Source organism: Pecten maximus, chromosome 1 (assembly GCF_902652985.1).
Source record: "Pecten maximus chromosome 1, xPecMax1.1, whole genome shotgun sequence".
Lineage (NCBI taxonomy): Eukaryota > Metazoa > Mollusca > Bivalvia > Pectinida > Pectinidae > Pecten > Pecten maximus.
In genome coordinates this window covers 24595275-24614035 of record NC_047015.1, presented here as the reverse complement: position 1 = coordinate 24614035, position 18761 = coordinate 24595275, and the positions used below count along the sequence as shown (strand labels likewise).

At 43.9% G+C, this 18761-nt stretch overlaps 1 protein-coding gene across 1 annotated transcript in view; it reads left to right on the top strand.

The window, feature by feature from the left end:
* Positions 1 to 7855: 7855 nt before the first annotated feature.
* LOC117325152 (F-box/LRR-repeat protein 16-like) overlaps positions 7856 to 18761 on the top strand; it is a 36648-nt gene continuing 25742 nt past the window's right edge. The window contains exon 1 of the mRNA XM_033881174.1: positions 7856 to 9823. Coding sequence (XP_033737065.1) covers positions 8697 to 9823 — 1127 coding nt within the window. The 5' untranslated portion in view covers positions 7856 to 8696. The remainder of the gene's footprint in view (positions 9824 to 18761) is intronic.

Below are 18761 nucleotides of genomic sequence, written 5' to 3'. Positions count from 1 at the left end.
TAATATAGACGGATCACAGGGCTAGGTGGCCCGACACTTTATCACTAGCACTCCACCTCTGGGTTGCGAGTTCGAAACCTACGTGGGGCGGTTGCCAGGTACTGTCGTAGGCCGGTGGTTTTTCTCCGGGTACTCCGGCTTTCCTCCACCTCCAAAACCTGACACGTCCTTAAATGACCATGGCTGTTATAGGACGCTAAACAAAACAAACAAACAAACATCACGGGGCTAATTAATGTAGGCCGGATAATATAGACGGATCGCGGGACTAAGGCGCCACTGATATTGTATAGGATTTTATCAGTAAAAAATTGTCCTGTGTACAATAATTGACCAGTGACCATTGACTGGAGTTATGACATTAAGGACGGGAGTTCAAACTACAGTTTTACATTTTAAGTGATTTAGATCAGGGATGGACGACAGTTATGTTACACAACAGGCCTAGGGGTGGACAACAGTTATGTTACACAACAGGGGTGGACAACAGTTATGTTACACAACAGGGGTGGGCGACAGTTATGTTACACAACAGAAGTAGACGGCAGTTATGTTACACAACAGGGGTGGGCGACAGTTATGTTATACAACAGGGATGGACGACAGTTATGTTACACAACAGGGGTGAACGACAGTTATGTTACACAACAGGGGTGGACGACAGTTATGTTACACAACAGGTGTGGACGACATTTATGTTACACAACATGGATGGACGACAGTTATGTTACACAACAGAAGTAGACGGCAGTTATGTTACACAACAGGGGTGGACGACAGTTATGTTACACAACAGGGGTGGACGACAGTTATGTTACACAACAGGGGTGGGCGACAGTTATGTTACACAACAGGGGTGGACGACAGTTATGTTACACAACAGGGGTGGGCGACAGTTATGTAACACAGCAGGGGTGGGCGACAGTTATGTTATACAACAGGGATGGACGACAGTTATGTTACACAACAGGGGTGGACGACAGTTATGTTACACAACAGAAGTAGACGGCAGTTATGTTACACAACAGGGGTGGGCGACAGTTATGTTATACAACAGGGATGGACGACAGTTATGTTACACAACAGGGGTGGACGACAGTTATGTTACACAACAGGGGTGGACGACAGTTATGTTACACAACAGAAGTAGACGGCAGTTATGTTACACAACGGGTCGACGACAGTTATGTTACACAACAGGGATGGACGACAGTTATGTTACACAACAGGGGTGGACGACAGTTATGTTACACAACAGGGGTGGACGACAGTTATGTTACACAACAGAAGTAGACGGCAGTTATGTTACACAACGGGTCGACGACAGTTATGTTACACAACAGGGATGGACGACAGTTATGTTACACAACAGGGGTGGGCGACAGTTATGTTACACAACAGGGGTGGACGACAGTTATGTTACACAACAGGGATGGGCGACAGTTATGTTACACAACAGGGGTGGACGACAGTTATGTTACACAACAGAGGTGGACGACAGTTATGTTACACAACAGGGATGGACGACAGTTATGTTACACAACAGGGGTGGGCGACAGTTATGTTACACAACAGGGGTGGACGACAGTTATGTTACACAACAGGGGTGGGCGACAGTTATGTTACACAACAGGGGTGGACGACAGTTATGTTACACAACAGGGGTGGACGACAGTTACGTTACACAACAGGGGTGGACGACAGTTATGTTACACAACAGAAGTAGACGGCAGTTATGTTACACAACGGGTCGACGACAGTTATGTTACACAACAGGGATGGGCGACAGTTATGTTACACAACAGGGGTGGACGACAGTTATGTTACACAACAGAGGTGGACGACAGTTATTTTACACAACATGGGTGGACGACAGTTATGTTACACAACAGGGGTGGACGACAGTTATGTTACACAACATGGGTGGACGACAGTTATGTTACACAACAGGGGTGGACGACAGTTATGTTACACAACAGGGGTGGACGACAGTTATGTTACACAACAGGGGTGGACGACAGTTATGTTACACAACAGGGGTGGGCGACAGTTATGTTACACAACAGGGGTGGACGACAGTTATGTTACACAACAGGGATGGACGACAGTTATGTTACACAACAGGGGTGGACGACAGTTATGTTACACAACAGGGTGGACGACAGTTATGTTACACAACAGGGGTGGACGACAGTTATGTTACACAACAGGGGTGGGCGACAGTTATGTTACACAGCAGGGGTGGACGACAGTTATGTTACACAGCAGGGGTGGACGACAGTTATGTTACACAACAGGGGTGGACGCCAGTTATGTTACACAACAGGGGTGGACGACAGTTATGTTACACAACAGAGGTGGGCGACAGTTATGTTACACAACAGGGGTGGACGGCAGCTACATGTATGTTACACAACAGGGGTGGACGACAGTTATGTTACACAACAGGGATGGACGACATTTATGTTACACAACAGAAGTAGACGACAATTATGTTACACAACAGGGATGGACGACATTTATGTTACACAACAGAAGTAGACGACAGTTATGTTACACAACAGGGGTGGACGACAGTTATGTTACACAACAGAAGTGGACGGCAGTTATGTTACACAACATGGGTGGACGACAGTTATGTTACACAACAGGGATGGACGCCAGTTATGTTACACAGGAACAGGGGTGGGCGACAGTTATGTTACACAGGAACAGGGGTGGGCGACAGTTATGTTACACAACAGGGGTGGACGACAGTTATGTTACACAGCAGGGGTGGACGACAGTTATGTTACACAACAGGGGTGGACGAAAGATATGTTACACAACAGGGGTGGGCGACAGTTATGTTACACAACAGGGGTGGACGACAGTTATGTTACACAACAGGGGTGGGCGACAGTTATGTTACACAGCAGGGGTGGACGACAGTTATGTTACACAGCAGGGGTGGACGACAGTTATGTTACACAACAGGGGTGGACGCCAGTTATGTTACACAACAGGGGTGGACGACAGTTATGTTACACAACAAGGGTGGGCGACAGTTATGTTACACAACAGGGGTGGACGGCAGCTACATGTATGTTACACAACAGGGGTGGACGACAGTTATGTTACACAACAGGGATGGACGACATTTATGTTACACAACAGAAGTAGACGACAATTATGTTACACAACAGGGGTGGACGACATTTATGTTACACAACATGGATGGACGACAGTTATGTTACACAACAGAAGTAGACGGCAGTTATGTTACACAACAGGGGTGGACGACAGTTATGTTACACAACAGGGGTGGACGACAGTTATGTTACACAACAGGGATGGACGACATTTATGTTACACAACAGAAGTAGACGACAGTTGTGTTACACAACAGGGGTGGACGACAGTTATGTTACACAACAGGGGTGGACGACAGTTATGTTACACAACAGGGATGGACGACATTTATGTTACACAACAGAAGTAGACGACAGTTGTGTTACACAACAGGGGTGGACGCCAGTTATGTTACACAACAGGGGTGGACGACAGTTATGTTACACAACAGGGGTGGACGACAGTTATGTTACACAGCAGGGGTGGACGACAGTTATGTTACACAGCAGGGGTGGACGACAGTTATGTTACACAACAGGGGTGGACGCCAGTTATGTTACACAACAGGGGTGGACGACAGTTATGTTACACAACAGAGGTGGGCGACAGTTATGTTACACAACAGGGGTGGACGGCAGCTACATGTATGTTACACAACAGGGGTGGACGACAGTTATGTTACACAACAGGGATGGACCGCATTTATGTTACACAACAGAAGTAGACGACAATTATGTTACACAACAGGGATGGACGACATTTATGTTACACAACAGAAGTAGACGACAGTTATGTTACACAACAGGGGTGGACGACAGTTATGTTACACAACAGAAGTGGACGGCAGTTATGTTACACAACATGGGTGGACGACAGTTATGCTACACAACAGGGATGGACGCCAGTTATGTTACACAGGAACAGGGGTGGGCGACAGTTATGTTACACAACAGGGGTGGACGACAGTTATGTTACACAACAGGGGTGGACGACAGTTATGTTACACAACAGGGGTGGACGACAGTTATGTTACACAACAGGGGTGGACGACAGTTATGTTACACAGCAGGGGTGGACGACAGCTATGTTACACAACAGGGATGGGCAACAGTTATGTTACACAACAGGGGTGGACGACAGTTAGTTACACAACAGGGATAGACGACAGTTATGTTACACAGGAACAGGGGTGGACGACAGTTATGTTGCACAACAGGGATGGACGACAGTTATGTTACACAACAGGGGTGGGCGACAGTTATGTTACACAACAGGGATGGACGACAGTTATGTTACACAACAGGGGTGGGCGACAGTTATGTTACACAGCAGGGGTGGACGACAGTTATGTTACACAGCAGGGGTGGACGACAGTTATGTTACACAACAGGGGTGGACGCCAGTTATGTTACACAACAGGGGTGGACGACAGTTATGTTACACAACAAGGGTGGGCGACAGTTATGTTACACAACAGGGGTGGACGGCAGCTACATGTATGTTACACAACAGGGGTGGACGACAGTTATGTTACACAACAGGGATGAACGACATTGATATTACACAACAGAAGTAGACGACAATTATGTTACACAACAGGGGTGGACGACATTTATGTTACACAACATGGATGGACGACAGTTATGTTACACAACAGAAGTAGACGGCAGTTATGTTACACAACAGGGGTGGACGACAGTTATGTTACACAACAGGGGTGGACGACAGTTATGTTACACAACAGGGATGGACGACATTTATGTTACACAACAGAAGTAGACGACAGTTGTGTTACACAACAGGGGTGGACGACAGTTATGTTACACAACAGGGGTGGACGACAGTTATGTTACACAACAGGGATGGACGACATTTATGTTACACAACAGAAGTAGACGACAGTTGTGTTACACAACAGGGGTGGACGACAGTTATGTTACACAGCAGGGGTGGACGACAGTTATGTTACACAACAGGGGTGGGCGACAGTTATGTTACACAGCAGGGGTGGACGACAGTTATGTTACACAGCAGGGGTGGACGACAGTTATGTTACACAGCAGGGGTGGACGACAGTTATGTTACACAACAGGGATGGACGCCAGTTATGTTACACAACAGGGGTGGACGACAGTTATGTTACACAACAGAGGTGGGCGACAGTTATGTTACACAACAGGGGTGGACGGCAGCTACATGTATGTTACACAACAGGGGTGGACGACAGTTATGTTACACAACAGGGATGGACGACATTTATGTTACACAACAGAAGTAGACGACAATTATGTTACACAACAGGGATGGACGACATTTATGTTACACAACAGAAGTAGACGACAGTTATGTTACACAACAGGGGTGGACGACAGTTATGTTACACAACAGAAGTGGACGGCAGTTATGTTACACAACATGGGTGGACGACAGTTATGCTACACAACAGGGATGGACGCCAGTTATGTTACACAGGAACAGGGGTGGGCGACAGTTATGTTACACAACAGGGGTGGACGACAGTTATGTTACACAACAGGGGTGGACGACAGTTATGTTACACAACAGGGGTGGACGACAGTTATGTTACACAACAGGGGTGGACGACAGTTATGTTACACAACAGGGGTGGACGACAGCTATGTTACACAACAGGGATGGGCAACAGTTATGTTACACAACAGGGGTGGACGACAGTTAGTTACACAACAGGGATAGACGACAGTTATGTTACACAGGAACAGGGGTGGACGACAGTTATGTTGCACAACAGGGATGGACGACAGTTATGTTACACAACAGGGGTGGGCGACAGTTATGTTACACAACAGGGGTGGACGAAAGTTATGTTACACAACAGGGGTGGGCGACAGTTATGTTACACAACAGGGATGGACGACAGTTATGTTACACAACAGGGGTGGGCGACAGTTATGTTACACAGCAGGGGTGGACGACAGTTATGTTACACAACAGGGGTGGACGCCAGTTATGTTACACAACAGGGGTGGACGACAGTTATGTTACACAACAAGGGTGGGCGACAGTTATGTTACACAACAGGGGTGGACGGCAGCTACATGTATGTTACACAACAGGGGTGGACGACAGTTATGTTACACAACAGGGATGGACGACATTTATGTTACACAACAGAAGTAGACGACAATTATGTTACACAACAGGGATGGACGACATTTATGTTACACAACATGGATGGACGACAGTTATGTTACACAACAGAAGTAGACGGCAGTTATGTTACACAACAGGGGTGGACGACAGTTATGTTACACAACAGGGGTGGACGACAGTTATGTTACACAACAGGGATGGACGACATTTATGTTACACAACAGAAGTAGACGACAGTTGTGTTACACAACAGGGGTGGACGACAGTTATGTTACACAACAGGGGTGGACGACAGTTATGTTACACAACAGGGATGGACGACATTTATGTTACACAACAGAAGTAGACGACAGTTGTGTTACACAACAGGGGTGGACGACAGTTATGTTACACAGCAGGGGTGGACGACAGTTATGTTACACAACATGGATGGACGACAGTTATGTTACACAACAGAAGTAGACGGCAGTTATGTTACACAACAGGGGTGGACGACAGTTATGTTACACAACAGAAGTGGACGGCAGTTATGTTACACAACATGGGTGGACGACAGTTATGTTACACAACAGGGATGGACGCCAGTTATGTTACACAGGAACAGGGGTGGGCGACAGTTATGTTACACAACAGGGGTGGACGACAGTTATGTTACACAACAGGTGTGGACGACAGTTATGTTACACAACAGGGATGGGCAACAGTTATGTTACACAACAGGAGTGGACGACAGTTAGTTACACAACAGGGATAGACGACAGTTATGTTACACAGGAACAGGGGTGGACGACAGTTATGTTGCACAACAGGGATTGACGACAGTTATGTTACATAACAGGGATGGGCGACAGTTATGTTACACAACAGGGATCGACGACAGTAATATTACACAACAGGGATGGACGACAGTTATGTTACACAGGAACAGGGGTGGGCGACATTTATGTTACACAACAGGGGTGGGCGACAGTTATGTTACACAACAGAAGTGGACGACAGTTATGTTACACAACAGGGATGGACGACAGTTATGTTACACAGGAACAGGGATGGACGACAGTTATGTTACACAGGAACAGGGATGGGCGACAGTTATGTTACACAACTGGGATCGACGACAGTAATATTACACACAGTATCGATTGGGATGGACGATAGTAATTTTACACACAGTATCGATGGAGTCGAACAATAGTCCTTTACATGTATAAGGCGAAATAGCGACACTATTCTTGACGCTTATTCCGTGTGTTAAATAACAGTGAAAAGTATATACCCAGCCTAATAATCGTATATTTCATCCTATCGCAGAGAGGGATAAATTAAAATCAGTAACTGTAGCGCCTGTTTTCGTATTACTTGATGACTTTGCTCATTTCTGACCAAATAAAACTATTGAATGAAGTAAGTCAGTTTATTAGAAATTAAACATGAACCTGTTTTAACATGCAGAAGTATCCACACTGCCCAGACATTTCAGACAACGTCCACTATCGATCGGATACATGTGTGATCTGACGTGCTTGAGTCCTAGCGAGTAAGACAACACTAACGATGCTACAGGGAGATTGCTTTGATACCGAGGCTTCCTTTACATACTGGCGCACGCGCTGAGCACCGACTCGAGAAAACTAATATTCTATGAGAACCAGGTATTTTTTCAAAAACAAATTACGACACATTACTCCTCCACGCGCCCCAGATGTTGTTTCTGGGTTAATAGAAAATTGTATGAAATACAGCCATTCTCGACTATCACTGTGCTAATAATTAATGACTGTGAAAATAGAAGCATATCGATTGTTTGTCGGGCGTGTAGTAGTGTATGGTATTGGTACCGTAGACTCGGTGACAGACACAGCCAGGCTAGCTAACATGCAGCACAGCCTCCGTGATGTGCGCGTGCTTTTCACTGTGAAACAATGACTTAACATTTAGTTGTAACGACATCTGCTACGCAGATCGGCCTTTGTGAGGAGGTTACATACCAAAGCTGACCTATAATTAACTAAGATGAGGATGACTTGTGTGGCTCCTATGGACAGAGGAAGTCTTGTTCACCAGGACGTGAACTGTGTGCTACTGTCAAGCTATCGACCCAATTGGTGACTGCGTACCAGTTTTATCGGATACATTGAAGAAACATGATGGCGATCGTGTGTGGCATGTTTGTGTGATGCAGGTTTGGTACATGTGTTCACGATTGACAGTATGACTGGAAATTATAAGATGCGTTGGTGTGAGTGAGCCACCACACTGCCAACGATCGCGGTGGTTTACTGAACCCCCCGGGCCGTGCTGACACTGGTCGATACATATCCCGTGCATGTAAATGAAATGTCCAGGAAACAAAATGCTTCAAAGTACAGATCTAGTTCTCACAGATAAGCTGTTAGGAGCTGTGGTCGGCTCCGCAATGAAGCAGCATTGACGACGGTTGTTTGTGACTAGTCATGTCTACAATTCGTAGGGCTTATATGGAAATATCTAACGGTATCAGAGGACTAAGATTTAACCGAGAACAACAGAACCAGCAGGGACAACAACAACAACAACAACAGCAACAGCAACAACAACAAACAGCAGTGTCAGCTAGGGAAACAACAGGTCAAACGAGAATAGCCAATGGAGGTGCGATGAGTGCCAGAGTAGTCCGATCTCCGAAACCTCTCATAGCCAGAAAAATCCGGAGTTTATTCGGTAGGCATCAACCAGAAACAATACATGATCTATTCATGTATGAGCGGTTTTTGTCGAAATTTTTCATGTATTTTTCAGCTGAGGAGAGAGGTGTACTATCACAGGTGTGCTTGACATGGAAGGCTATCTTGTACCATCCCCGCTTCTGGCTGGACGTCATTCCGATTATATCCTGCCGCGACCTCAGTCGCGAGGAGGACATGAGGCGGATCTTTTATGAGAGCCTACAGATGAGGAGTTTTGACTCGATATGCTTGTTTGGGGCCACAGACGACGATCTCGTGGACTTTGTCAACCACTTTTCAACGTGTAAAAAACAATTACGTTCCGTGGGTTTGCGTTGCTCCAACGTTACAGACACTGGGATGGAACAGCTGTTTAAACGGATGCCTTGTATATATCGACTTGAACTTTCAGGGTGCAATGAACTCACGGAAACGGGACTTTGGTCGTGTCTTAATTCAAAAATCGTCTCGTTGACGATAAATGACTGTATCAATGTGGCCGATGACACAGTTGGTGCCATTGCTCAGTTGCTTCCGTCGTTGTACGAATTGAATCTACAAGCGTACCACGTGACTGACGCCGCTTTGGCGTTTTTCAGTGCCAAACAGAGTTACAGTTTGTCGTTACTAAGGTTACATTCCTGCTGGGAAATAACAAACCACGGGATAGTTAATATAGTACATTCCCTACCCAACCTTACCGTCCTCAGTTTGTCCGGGTGCAGTAAAATTACGGACGACGGTGTGGAACTTATCGCAGAAAATTTACGTAAGCTACGGTCGCTAGATCTGTCCTGGTGTCCGCGTATTACGGACGCTTCCCTCGAATACATTGCCTGCGACCTGAGTCAGTTGGAGGAGCTTGTACTTGACAGGTGAGTTAATTAATAAAGATAACACGTCTCCCACACATCAGTTATTAAGTACAGATAATCCCTCCCCCACAGGTGAGTTATTTAATAACAGGCGAGTTCATCAAACCTTAATCAGACTGTTAACGAAACAAACGTCATTGACAAAGGTAACATAATCAACTTGGAAATGTAATACGGATCGCATTGTGTAATAAATCGGAAAGGGACACCGGACTGGCGGTGATACACCCGGATATAGAGTGATAGCATCATGTACCTGTAATGTGATAGGCTAGGAAACAAGGCAATACACACCATACACCGAATTCCTCTGACCCAGGACCATGCCTGGTGTCGGTGGCCAGGAAACGAATGATAACCATCGAACAATTATGTTACGATGTCCTAAACCCTCGCGCCTAAAAGCATCCTGAGTTTAGTGTGTTGAATAGTATATATATATCACCACTAACGTATACAGACAAGAAAATAAAATGTTGAGCCCCAGTAAAATCAACCATTCAGAATCTTTGATCGGTGATTCGGTGCTGTGAAGTGGTACATACAAACGATGTTGTAACTGGGGTACATATACGCTACTCATAACAGCAATAACGACTTCACGTAGAATTTTAAAAACTTTTCTCAGTTTATATATACTGTAGTAACACTATAGTATTCTGAACGCTTTGAAGTCGTGACTTTATCCACAGGGATTTGACACCTTTTCCCAACCCCACGGTTTAAGTTGTTGTGAATGTGATCAATATAATTCTATATTAGGAAGAAGAAGAAAAAAAAAACAAAAAAAACGACAGCATTAGAATTGAATATCCCAAACTACCCCACGACAAGTATCAGATGCCTGTATCTACCCTGTCACAGGTACCCGAGAACCTGTTCTTTGTTTTGGAATTACCCCGAGAATTACCAGGAGATTTACCCTGAGAAGTACCCTGCAAATTACCCTGCGAACCGAGAATTTGTTACAATATATTTAGATTTATCTTGATGAAGAAATCTCTAGTAATATTGTAATTTGTAAACATCTTGGATGGTCTTACCGCACACTGGAGTATCGCACTACCATCATCTTCACCCTGCACCTGTGTAATATCAAGTCATTAAATATAGTGCAAAAATAAATAACTGTGACAACAGCGAGATATTGGTCCTGCGAATTAAACAATTCTACAGCATACGGTAAGATATATAGTACCAACACTTTTCAGAACAGAATACGTCTGCTCAGTAACTGTACAGTCAGACATAACCATTGATTTCGACATGTTCGCCTTCTACATCTACATTTTACGGAAATCTTTTATTATGGGGCATTGTCCCTCCATTAACCTGCGTGACATGTGCGTCTTATTTACGAATCGATAAAAACACATGAATGTATTCGATATTAAACCAAATATAAACATTTCACAAACCATGGTTATCCGATAATGTCCGTCACATGAAACGGTTACCAGATGCTGAGGAGGAACGCGTGCTTTATTTAGCAAACACTTATAAATATGTGTTACGAGGCCTTGCAGAAAAAAATGATCGCGTGGACATTCTGAATATATATATAGCTAGGTGAATATGTTGGCCAGCATAGTCTTGGCTACCAATGATGGCTACTATATACTAGCGTGCTTATCCGCTACTGCTGAAATATTCATATATGAACAAACCTATTTCAGGAAGTCACCATCGATTTTTTAAAGTAGAGAGGCCCGCAAACAAAGTTACTGTTTCAAAGCTGCCATTTTTCACGTTTGATGTTAACCACATTTGTCGATAACGATAATTTGGAGATGACGACGCGTAAACAGTACTTATTGTGTCGCACATCATGACGTCATATCAAATTTGCCCGATCCACTTCGACCACGTACTAAACTACTGAGACCGCCCTTCGCTGATGGAGGACGTCACACACCTATACGCTATTATAGGTATATATGTAATGTCTATAAAGAATCATCCAGATACGTGTATAATCTGTTATGATCTAAGGTTACTACTATTTCCTTTGTATGTTGAACAATTTTCATTTGTATGTTGAACAATGGAATTATTGATGTTATCGAACAGGCGGTTGGTTGATTACTACTGAACTTTAACCTTTGATAAACAACCTGAAAGACAATTTAAGCATTTCCCATGCCCTTGTCTAAGCGCTATATAATTTGATAATCAATTATATTTTAATACCTGTCCATATATTAACATGAACCATAGGTCGGAGCACAGGTGTGTTAAAGGTTAGAAATTATAAAAATGTCCGTGTTAGATTAAATACTGGAATTTAATCTTAATGTAACGGTATAGCCAGCAGATGGACTCTGTGTGTAGAAGTGATGCGGAGACAGTCTCCATATATCAATAGATAACCGGTGGGGTCTGTTGACATCTAATTAGTGTATGCTGGAGAAGTAAGGGGCCTTATCAAATTGATGTGGCATGTGCTACGGACCAGTGTACCTCAGAGTTGACCTTCCCAGGACACCAAATTTTTATAAGTAATTAATCTGATAGGAACAGTAAAAACAAGCGGTAGAGCTAAGTTTGGGCAGTCATAGACGAGGGTTGGCTCGGTTACACACCTTGTACTAAACGCTAGTAAAGACGACTGTGGAAAACATATATTAATGTGTTGATTGTCGTGGGTGTTGTGTAACAATTTTGGTGGCAGCGGTGGGATATATCTGTCAGACACATCTCTGGGATATATTGAACACATTTCTGGGATATATGTATCTTAATTGTTTTAATTTTGGTATATCAAGAAACTGTTATTGGCTATTATAGCTGTTTGAGCCAAAGGAGGTCTATGAACTGTATGCAGTAACATATCACGGTGCAGTATGGCAACTGAGGAAAGCCTGATAGAACTAATGACTGGTGAACAGAGAGAGGAACAAGTTGATGAAGAAGTAACTATTATGACAAAGGTTTTAAAAGACAATACTGAAATGAAGGAATTTGAAATGCGAAAAATGGAAATTGAATTAGAAAAACAACGCTTAGAATTTGAAAAATTCAAAATAGACCGGGAATTACAGCATCAATTGCGTCTGAAAGAACTTGAACTTGAACTTAATCGTGGCACAACAAAAACTGAAGCCACAACGAAAATTCCAGTGAAACTTAAATTACAACCATTTAATCATGACAAAGAAGATGTGCTAACATATTTGGATGAATTTGAGTCGGTATCCAAGCAAGCAGGATGGGAAGAAGATATCAAAATCTTACATTTGAAATCCTTACTTGTTGGAGATGCTCGCGAGATTGCTTCTCACTCTAGTAAAACATATGAAGATCTACGGAAGGCCTTAATTACACGATTCAGCAAAAGGAGGTCTGATTATTTCGGAATGTTATCTGGTATCCAAAGAAACCACAATGAAACATACCGAGGACTTATGGCACGCATAGATCAATATTTGGCAAGGTTCATCGGAGAGCGTGATACTATTCAGTGTTTTCGAGAAGAGTACTTCTTGAAGGCGTTGCCAGGAGCACAGTCCCAGTGGATACGTAGAAACCAGGGAACAGGGACGGTGGTAGAGGCTGCAGAGGATTATATAGTACCTCAGAGAGATCAGAATAGGCGGAGTGCTGGGCATATACCTATGGGATCGGGAGGTACGAATGCCAGTAAAGTGGTTTCACAGGAAATGTCGCGATTTGCTGGCGAGGGCAAGAAGAATGTGGTGTGCTTTAAGTGTAAGGCACGGGGCCATATTGCCCGGGACTGTCCGAGTAATAAAAGACAAGGAGGACAAAATCAGGCTTCGTATCTTGTTAGGCAAACAATTGGGGAGCGACTGATTTGTGTGCCAGGTCTTGCAGACGGACAGGAAATAAGCTTTGTCAAGGATACTGGGGCTGATGTGACATTAATTCGTGAGGAATTTGCCAAGCCAAGTGCTATCCTTGAAGGACAGTGTATGACGTTATACACGGCGATTGGCCAGCCGTTTCAAGCAAAACGGGCAATCGTGGATCTTGACCTTCCATGCTTTAAGGGTCATGCTCAAGTTGGTGTCGTGTCGGACTTGGCTGCTGAAGCTTTACTAGGAATGGATATTCTTGACAGGTCAGTTATGGCAGTGACAAGGGCACAGTCCAAGCAGCAAGAGGCTGAGGAGCATGTCGTGGAGCGTGAAATGGAGGTAACAAAAGTACTACCTCGAAACATTATGGAAGAAAGATCGGAGGAAAGGCTGGGTGTTGATGAGCTGTCAACGGTCAACTCAGAGGAACTTTCCAAGTTACAGCGAGAGGATGAGTCGCTGAGTAAAATTAAGGCGAAGTCCTTGTCGTCAGCTGAGGAAGCTGATGAAGATGATGTTGCTTTTTATTGGGAACATGACATTCTAAGGCGAAAGTGGAGGACTGGAGATGGTAAAACAGCTGGAAAACAGTTGGTACTTCCCAAATCACTGAGACAAGCTGTCATTAAACTTGCCCATGACAGACCTTTAGCAGGACATCTTGGACAAAAGAAAACTAAGCAAAGAGTCCTACAATCATTCTATTGGCCTGGAATGTTCTCGGATATAAAAAGTTACTGTCAAACGTGTGATGTGTGTCAAAAAGTGGCTAGACGTGACCACCAGAGAGCTCCAATGGTCATTGTGCCAAGAGTTGGACAGCCATTTTGGAAAATTGCTATGGACATTGTCGGACCGTTACCAATGACAAAATCAAGGAATAGGTTCATCCTAACTATAGTTGACGATGCAACGCGATATCCTGAGGCATTCCCATTACCTAGCATTGAGGCGGAGAGAATTGCTACAAAACTCATGGAAATGTTCAGCCGTGTAGGTATCCCAAAAGTTATCTTGACAGATCAAGGTACTAATTTCACCAGCAAGTTACTGACGCACCTCTACAGAAACATTGGGATCAAAGGTATCAAAACAACTCCATACCACCCTCAAACAAATGGCACAGTAGAACGGTTTAACGGTACTCTGAAAGCCATGCTAAAGAAGCTGTGCGGAGGTAATGTCGAGCAATGGGATGAGTTACTGCCCTATACCCTGTTTGCATACCGTGAAGTCCCACATGAGGAAACTGGATTTTCTCCTTTCGAGCTTCTGTACGGTTGGCCTGTTCGTGGACCTTTACAAGCACTAGAATCAATCATGACAGGAGAAGGAGACACCCCAAGATCTGTGGTGGACCATATAGTAAACATACGAGAAAAACTTCAAGATGTCAGTCAGGTGGTTCAAAATAACTTAGCAGAACGGAAGGCCAAGGTCAAAGTATGGTACGACAAAAGGGCAACTGAAAGATCATTCAGTCCAGGTGATGAAGTCCTTGTTCTACTCCCAACGGAGAACGCCAAGATGCTAGCACACTGGAAAGGACCATATAGAGTGACTGAAAGGGTCAACAATGTCAATTACAAGGTCAACGTCGGAGGTCGCAGAGGAATAGTCACGTATCACGTGAACCTGCTTAAACGGTACTACCGTGCTATGAACATAGTTAGCAGAGTAGAGGGTGACGATGTTGGTCAGGAGGGGAAAATCTTTCATCCGAATGACTCGGAAGAGACAGTTAAGGATGTTAACGTCAACAAAAACGTAGGCAGTGACAAAGTGATGGAACTGTGGGCGTTGTGTGCTGATTTTGAGGATGTCTTTACGACAAGGCCAGGGAAGGCAACTGTAGTGGAACATGAGATAAAAACTACATCAGAGATTCCCATAACACAACGGCCTTATAGGATTCCATACACTCAGCAGGCTGATGTAAAACAACAACTGGATGAGATGGCTGAGCAAGGCCTAATCATACCGTCAAAGAGTCCATGGAGTTCACCAATAGTTTTGGTCAGAAAACGCGATGGAACGATTAGAATTTGTGTGGACTATCGAAAACTGAACAGCATTACAGTGTTTGATGCTTACCCAACTCCCCGCATCGATAACATACTTGAGCAGCTGGGAAATGCTAGATATTTGAGCACTTTGGACTTAACTAAGGGTTATTGGCAAGTGCCTCTTTCTGAAAATTCCAGAGAAAAATCTGCATTTATAACGCCGTTTGGACTCTACGAGTTCACCGTCATGCCGTTTGGAATGAAAACAGCTCCAGCAACTTTTGCACGACTTATGACACAACTACTTCAAGGTCTAAGCCATGTTTTGGCTTATTTTGATGACATCATCATACACTCCAACAGCTGGGAGGAACATATGCAGGATGTTCAGGCTGTGATGGGGCGACTTAGGGAGTATGGCTTCACTATTCGACCAAGTAAGTGTAGTTTGGGGCAGGAAGAAGTAAGGTGCCTAGGACACCTTGTTGGAGGTGGCAAAATTCAGGCAGATCCGGACAAAATCAAAGCAATGATTGAATTTCCTTTACCTATCACAAAGAAACAGGTACGTGGATTTCTAGGGATGACAGGATATTACAGAAAGTTCATCAAAGATTTTGCTGAGCTGGCAGCACCGCTTACCGACCTTACTAAAAAGGGAGCGCCAACAAAGGTCATATGGAATGAACATGCTACCAAGGCTTTCAAAGACCTAAAGTCTAAAATGGTGTCAGCACCAGTGCTGTCAATGCCAAATTTTGAGGAGCAGTTTGTTCTGCAAACAGACGCCAGTGACATCGCTATTGGCGCTGTTTTGACACAAAAGCAAGCAAGTGAAGAACACCCTGTAGCATACCTTAGCCGGAAGTTACTGTCGAGGGAAAGGAACTATGCCACGATAGAGAAAGAATGCCTGGCCATAGTTTGGGCGATCGAGTCCGTGGCACATTTTGTAAGTGGTACAAACTTCGTCGTGGAGACCGACCACAATCCATTAGTGTGGTTAAACCAGGTTCGAGACAAGAACCAGCGCCTATTGAGGTGGGCACTAGCTTTACAGCAATACAACTTTTGCGTGAGATACCGTAAAGGAAAGGATAATGCCAATGCAGATGGATTATCACGTATTTAGGACTTGGTTAATTTTCAATTAACTCGGTAAATGCATTCAAAATGGACAATAAGTGAATTCAAATTGGACAATAAGTGAATTCAAATTGGACAATAAGTGTATTCAAAAAGTGGACAATAAGTGAATTCAAATTGGACAATAAGTGTATTCAAAAGTGGACAATAAGTGTATTCAAAAAGTGGACAATAAGTGTATTCAATGTGAACAGTAAGTCTATTTGAGTTGGATATTAAGTAATTTTATTATGGATTTATTTGGATTCAGCTTTAAGCGTGAGTATTGTCTACTTCTTCTGTATAATCTTTATAATGTAACCGTGTACCGAGTCAACCAATCAGATAGATATCAGTCCTATAAACTTCTCTTGTTATAGAAGTTTATTTTTAGGAGGGAGGTGTTAAAGGTTAGAAATTATAAAAATGTCCGTGTTAGATTAAATACTGGAATTTAATCTTAATGTAACGGTATAGCCAGCAGATGGACTCTGTGTGTAGAAGTGATGCGGAGACAGTCTCCATATATCAATAGATAACCGGTGGGGTCTGTTGACATCTAATTAGTGTATGCTGGAGAAGTAAGGGGCCTTATCAAATTGATGTGGCATGTGCTACGGACCAGTGTACCTCAGAGTTGACCTTCCCAGGACACCAAATTTTTATAAGTAATTAATCTGATAGGAACAGTAAAAACAAGCGGTAGAGCTAAGTTTGGGCAGTCATAGACGAGGGTTGGCTCGGTTACACACCTTGTACTAAACGCTAGTAAAGACGACTGTGGAAAACATATATTAATGTGTTGATTGTCGTGGGTGTTGTGTAACAAGGTGCCTGACTCGTTTTATAAAATAATAACATACAGAGTACATATAAGCACAGGTGCCTGACTCGTTTTATAAAATAATAACATATAGAGTACATATAAGTCTCATTTATATGTACTCTATATGTTATTATTTTATAAAACGAGTCAGGCACCTGTGGTCGGAGGTATAGGTCATATCCCATTGGCTGTGTATAACACACTACCTTTTTGTAAGACAATGATGTACGTGACGTTTAGCCAAGCTTTTGGGTTGTGATGAGCTGTAGAGACTGACATGGACTGTCTGGGTCAGACACCGCGAGGCCAGGTCAGTAACATCACCGGCCACGTATTCGGTTATCTTCAGTCACTCGCGAAATTGTTTCGACTTTGATGTGCATACTTTCATTGGGTATGTGGTATTCGAATCATAAGCGTCTTTAGCGTCATAGAAAATACTTCTTCACGTACAGCTATGTATGACCCTTACTGACTCCTACACGTACAGTCTATGTATGACCCTTAGAGACACCTACACGTACAGGCTATGTATGACCCTTAGGGACTCCTACACGTACAGGCTATGTATGACCCTTAGGGACTCCTACACGTACAGGCTATGTATGACCCTTAGAGACTCCTACACGTACAGGCTATGTATGACCCTTACTGACTCCTACACGTACAGGCTATGTATGACCCTTAGGGACTCCTACACGTACAGACCATGTATGACCCTTAGAGAATCCTACACGTACAGGCTATATATGACCCTTAGAGACTCCTACAAGTACAGACCATGTATGACCCTTAGAGACTCCTACACGTAGAGACCATGTATGACCCTTAGAGACACCTACACGTACAGGCTATGTATGACCCTTAGAGAATCCTACACGTACAGGCTATGTATGACCCTTAGAGACACCTACACGTACAGGCTATGTATGACCCTTAGGGACTCCTATACGTACAGTCTATGTATGACCCTTAGCGACTCCTACACGTACAGGCATTGTATGACCTTTATAGACTCCTACACGTACAGACCATGTATGACCCTTAGAGACACCTACACGTACAGGCTATGTATGACCCTTAGAGACACCTACACGTACAGACCATGTATGACCCTTACTGACTCCTACACGTACAGGCTATGTATGACCCTTAGAGACTCA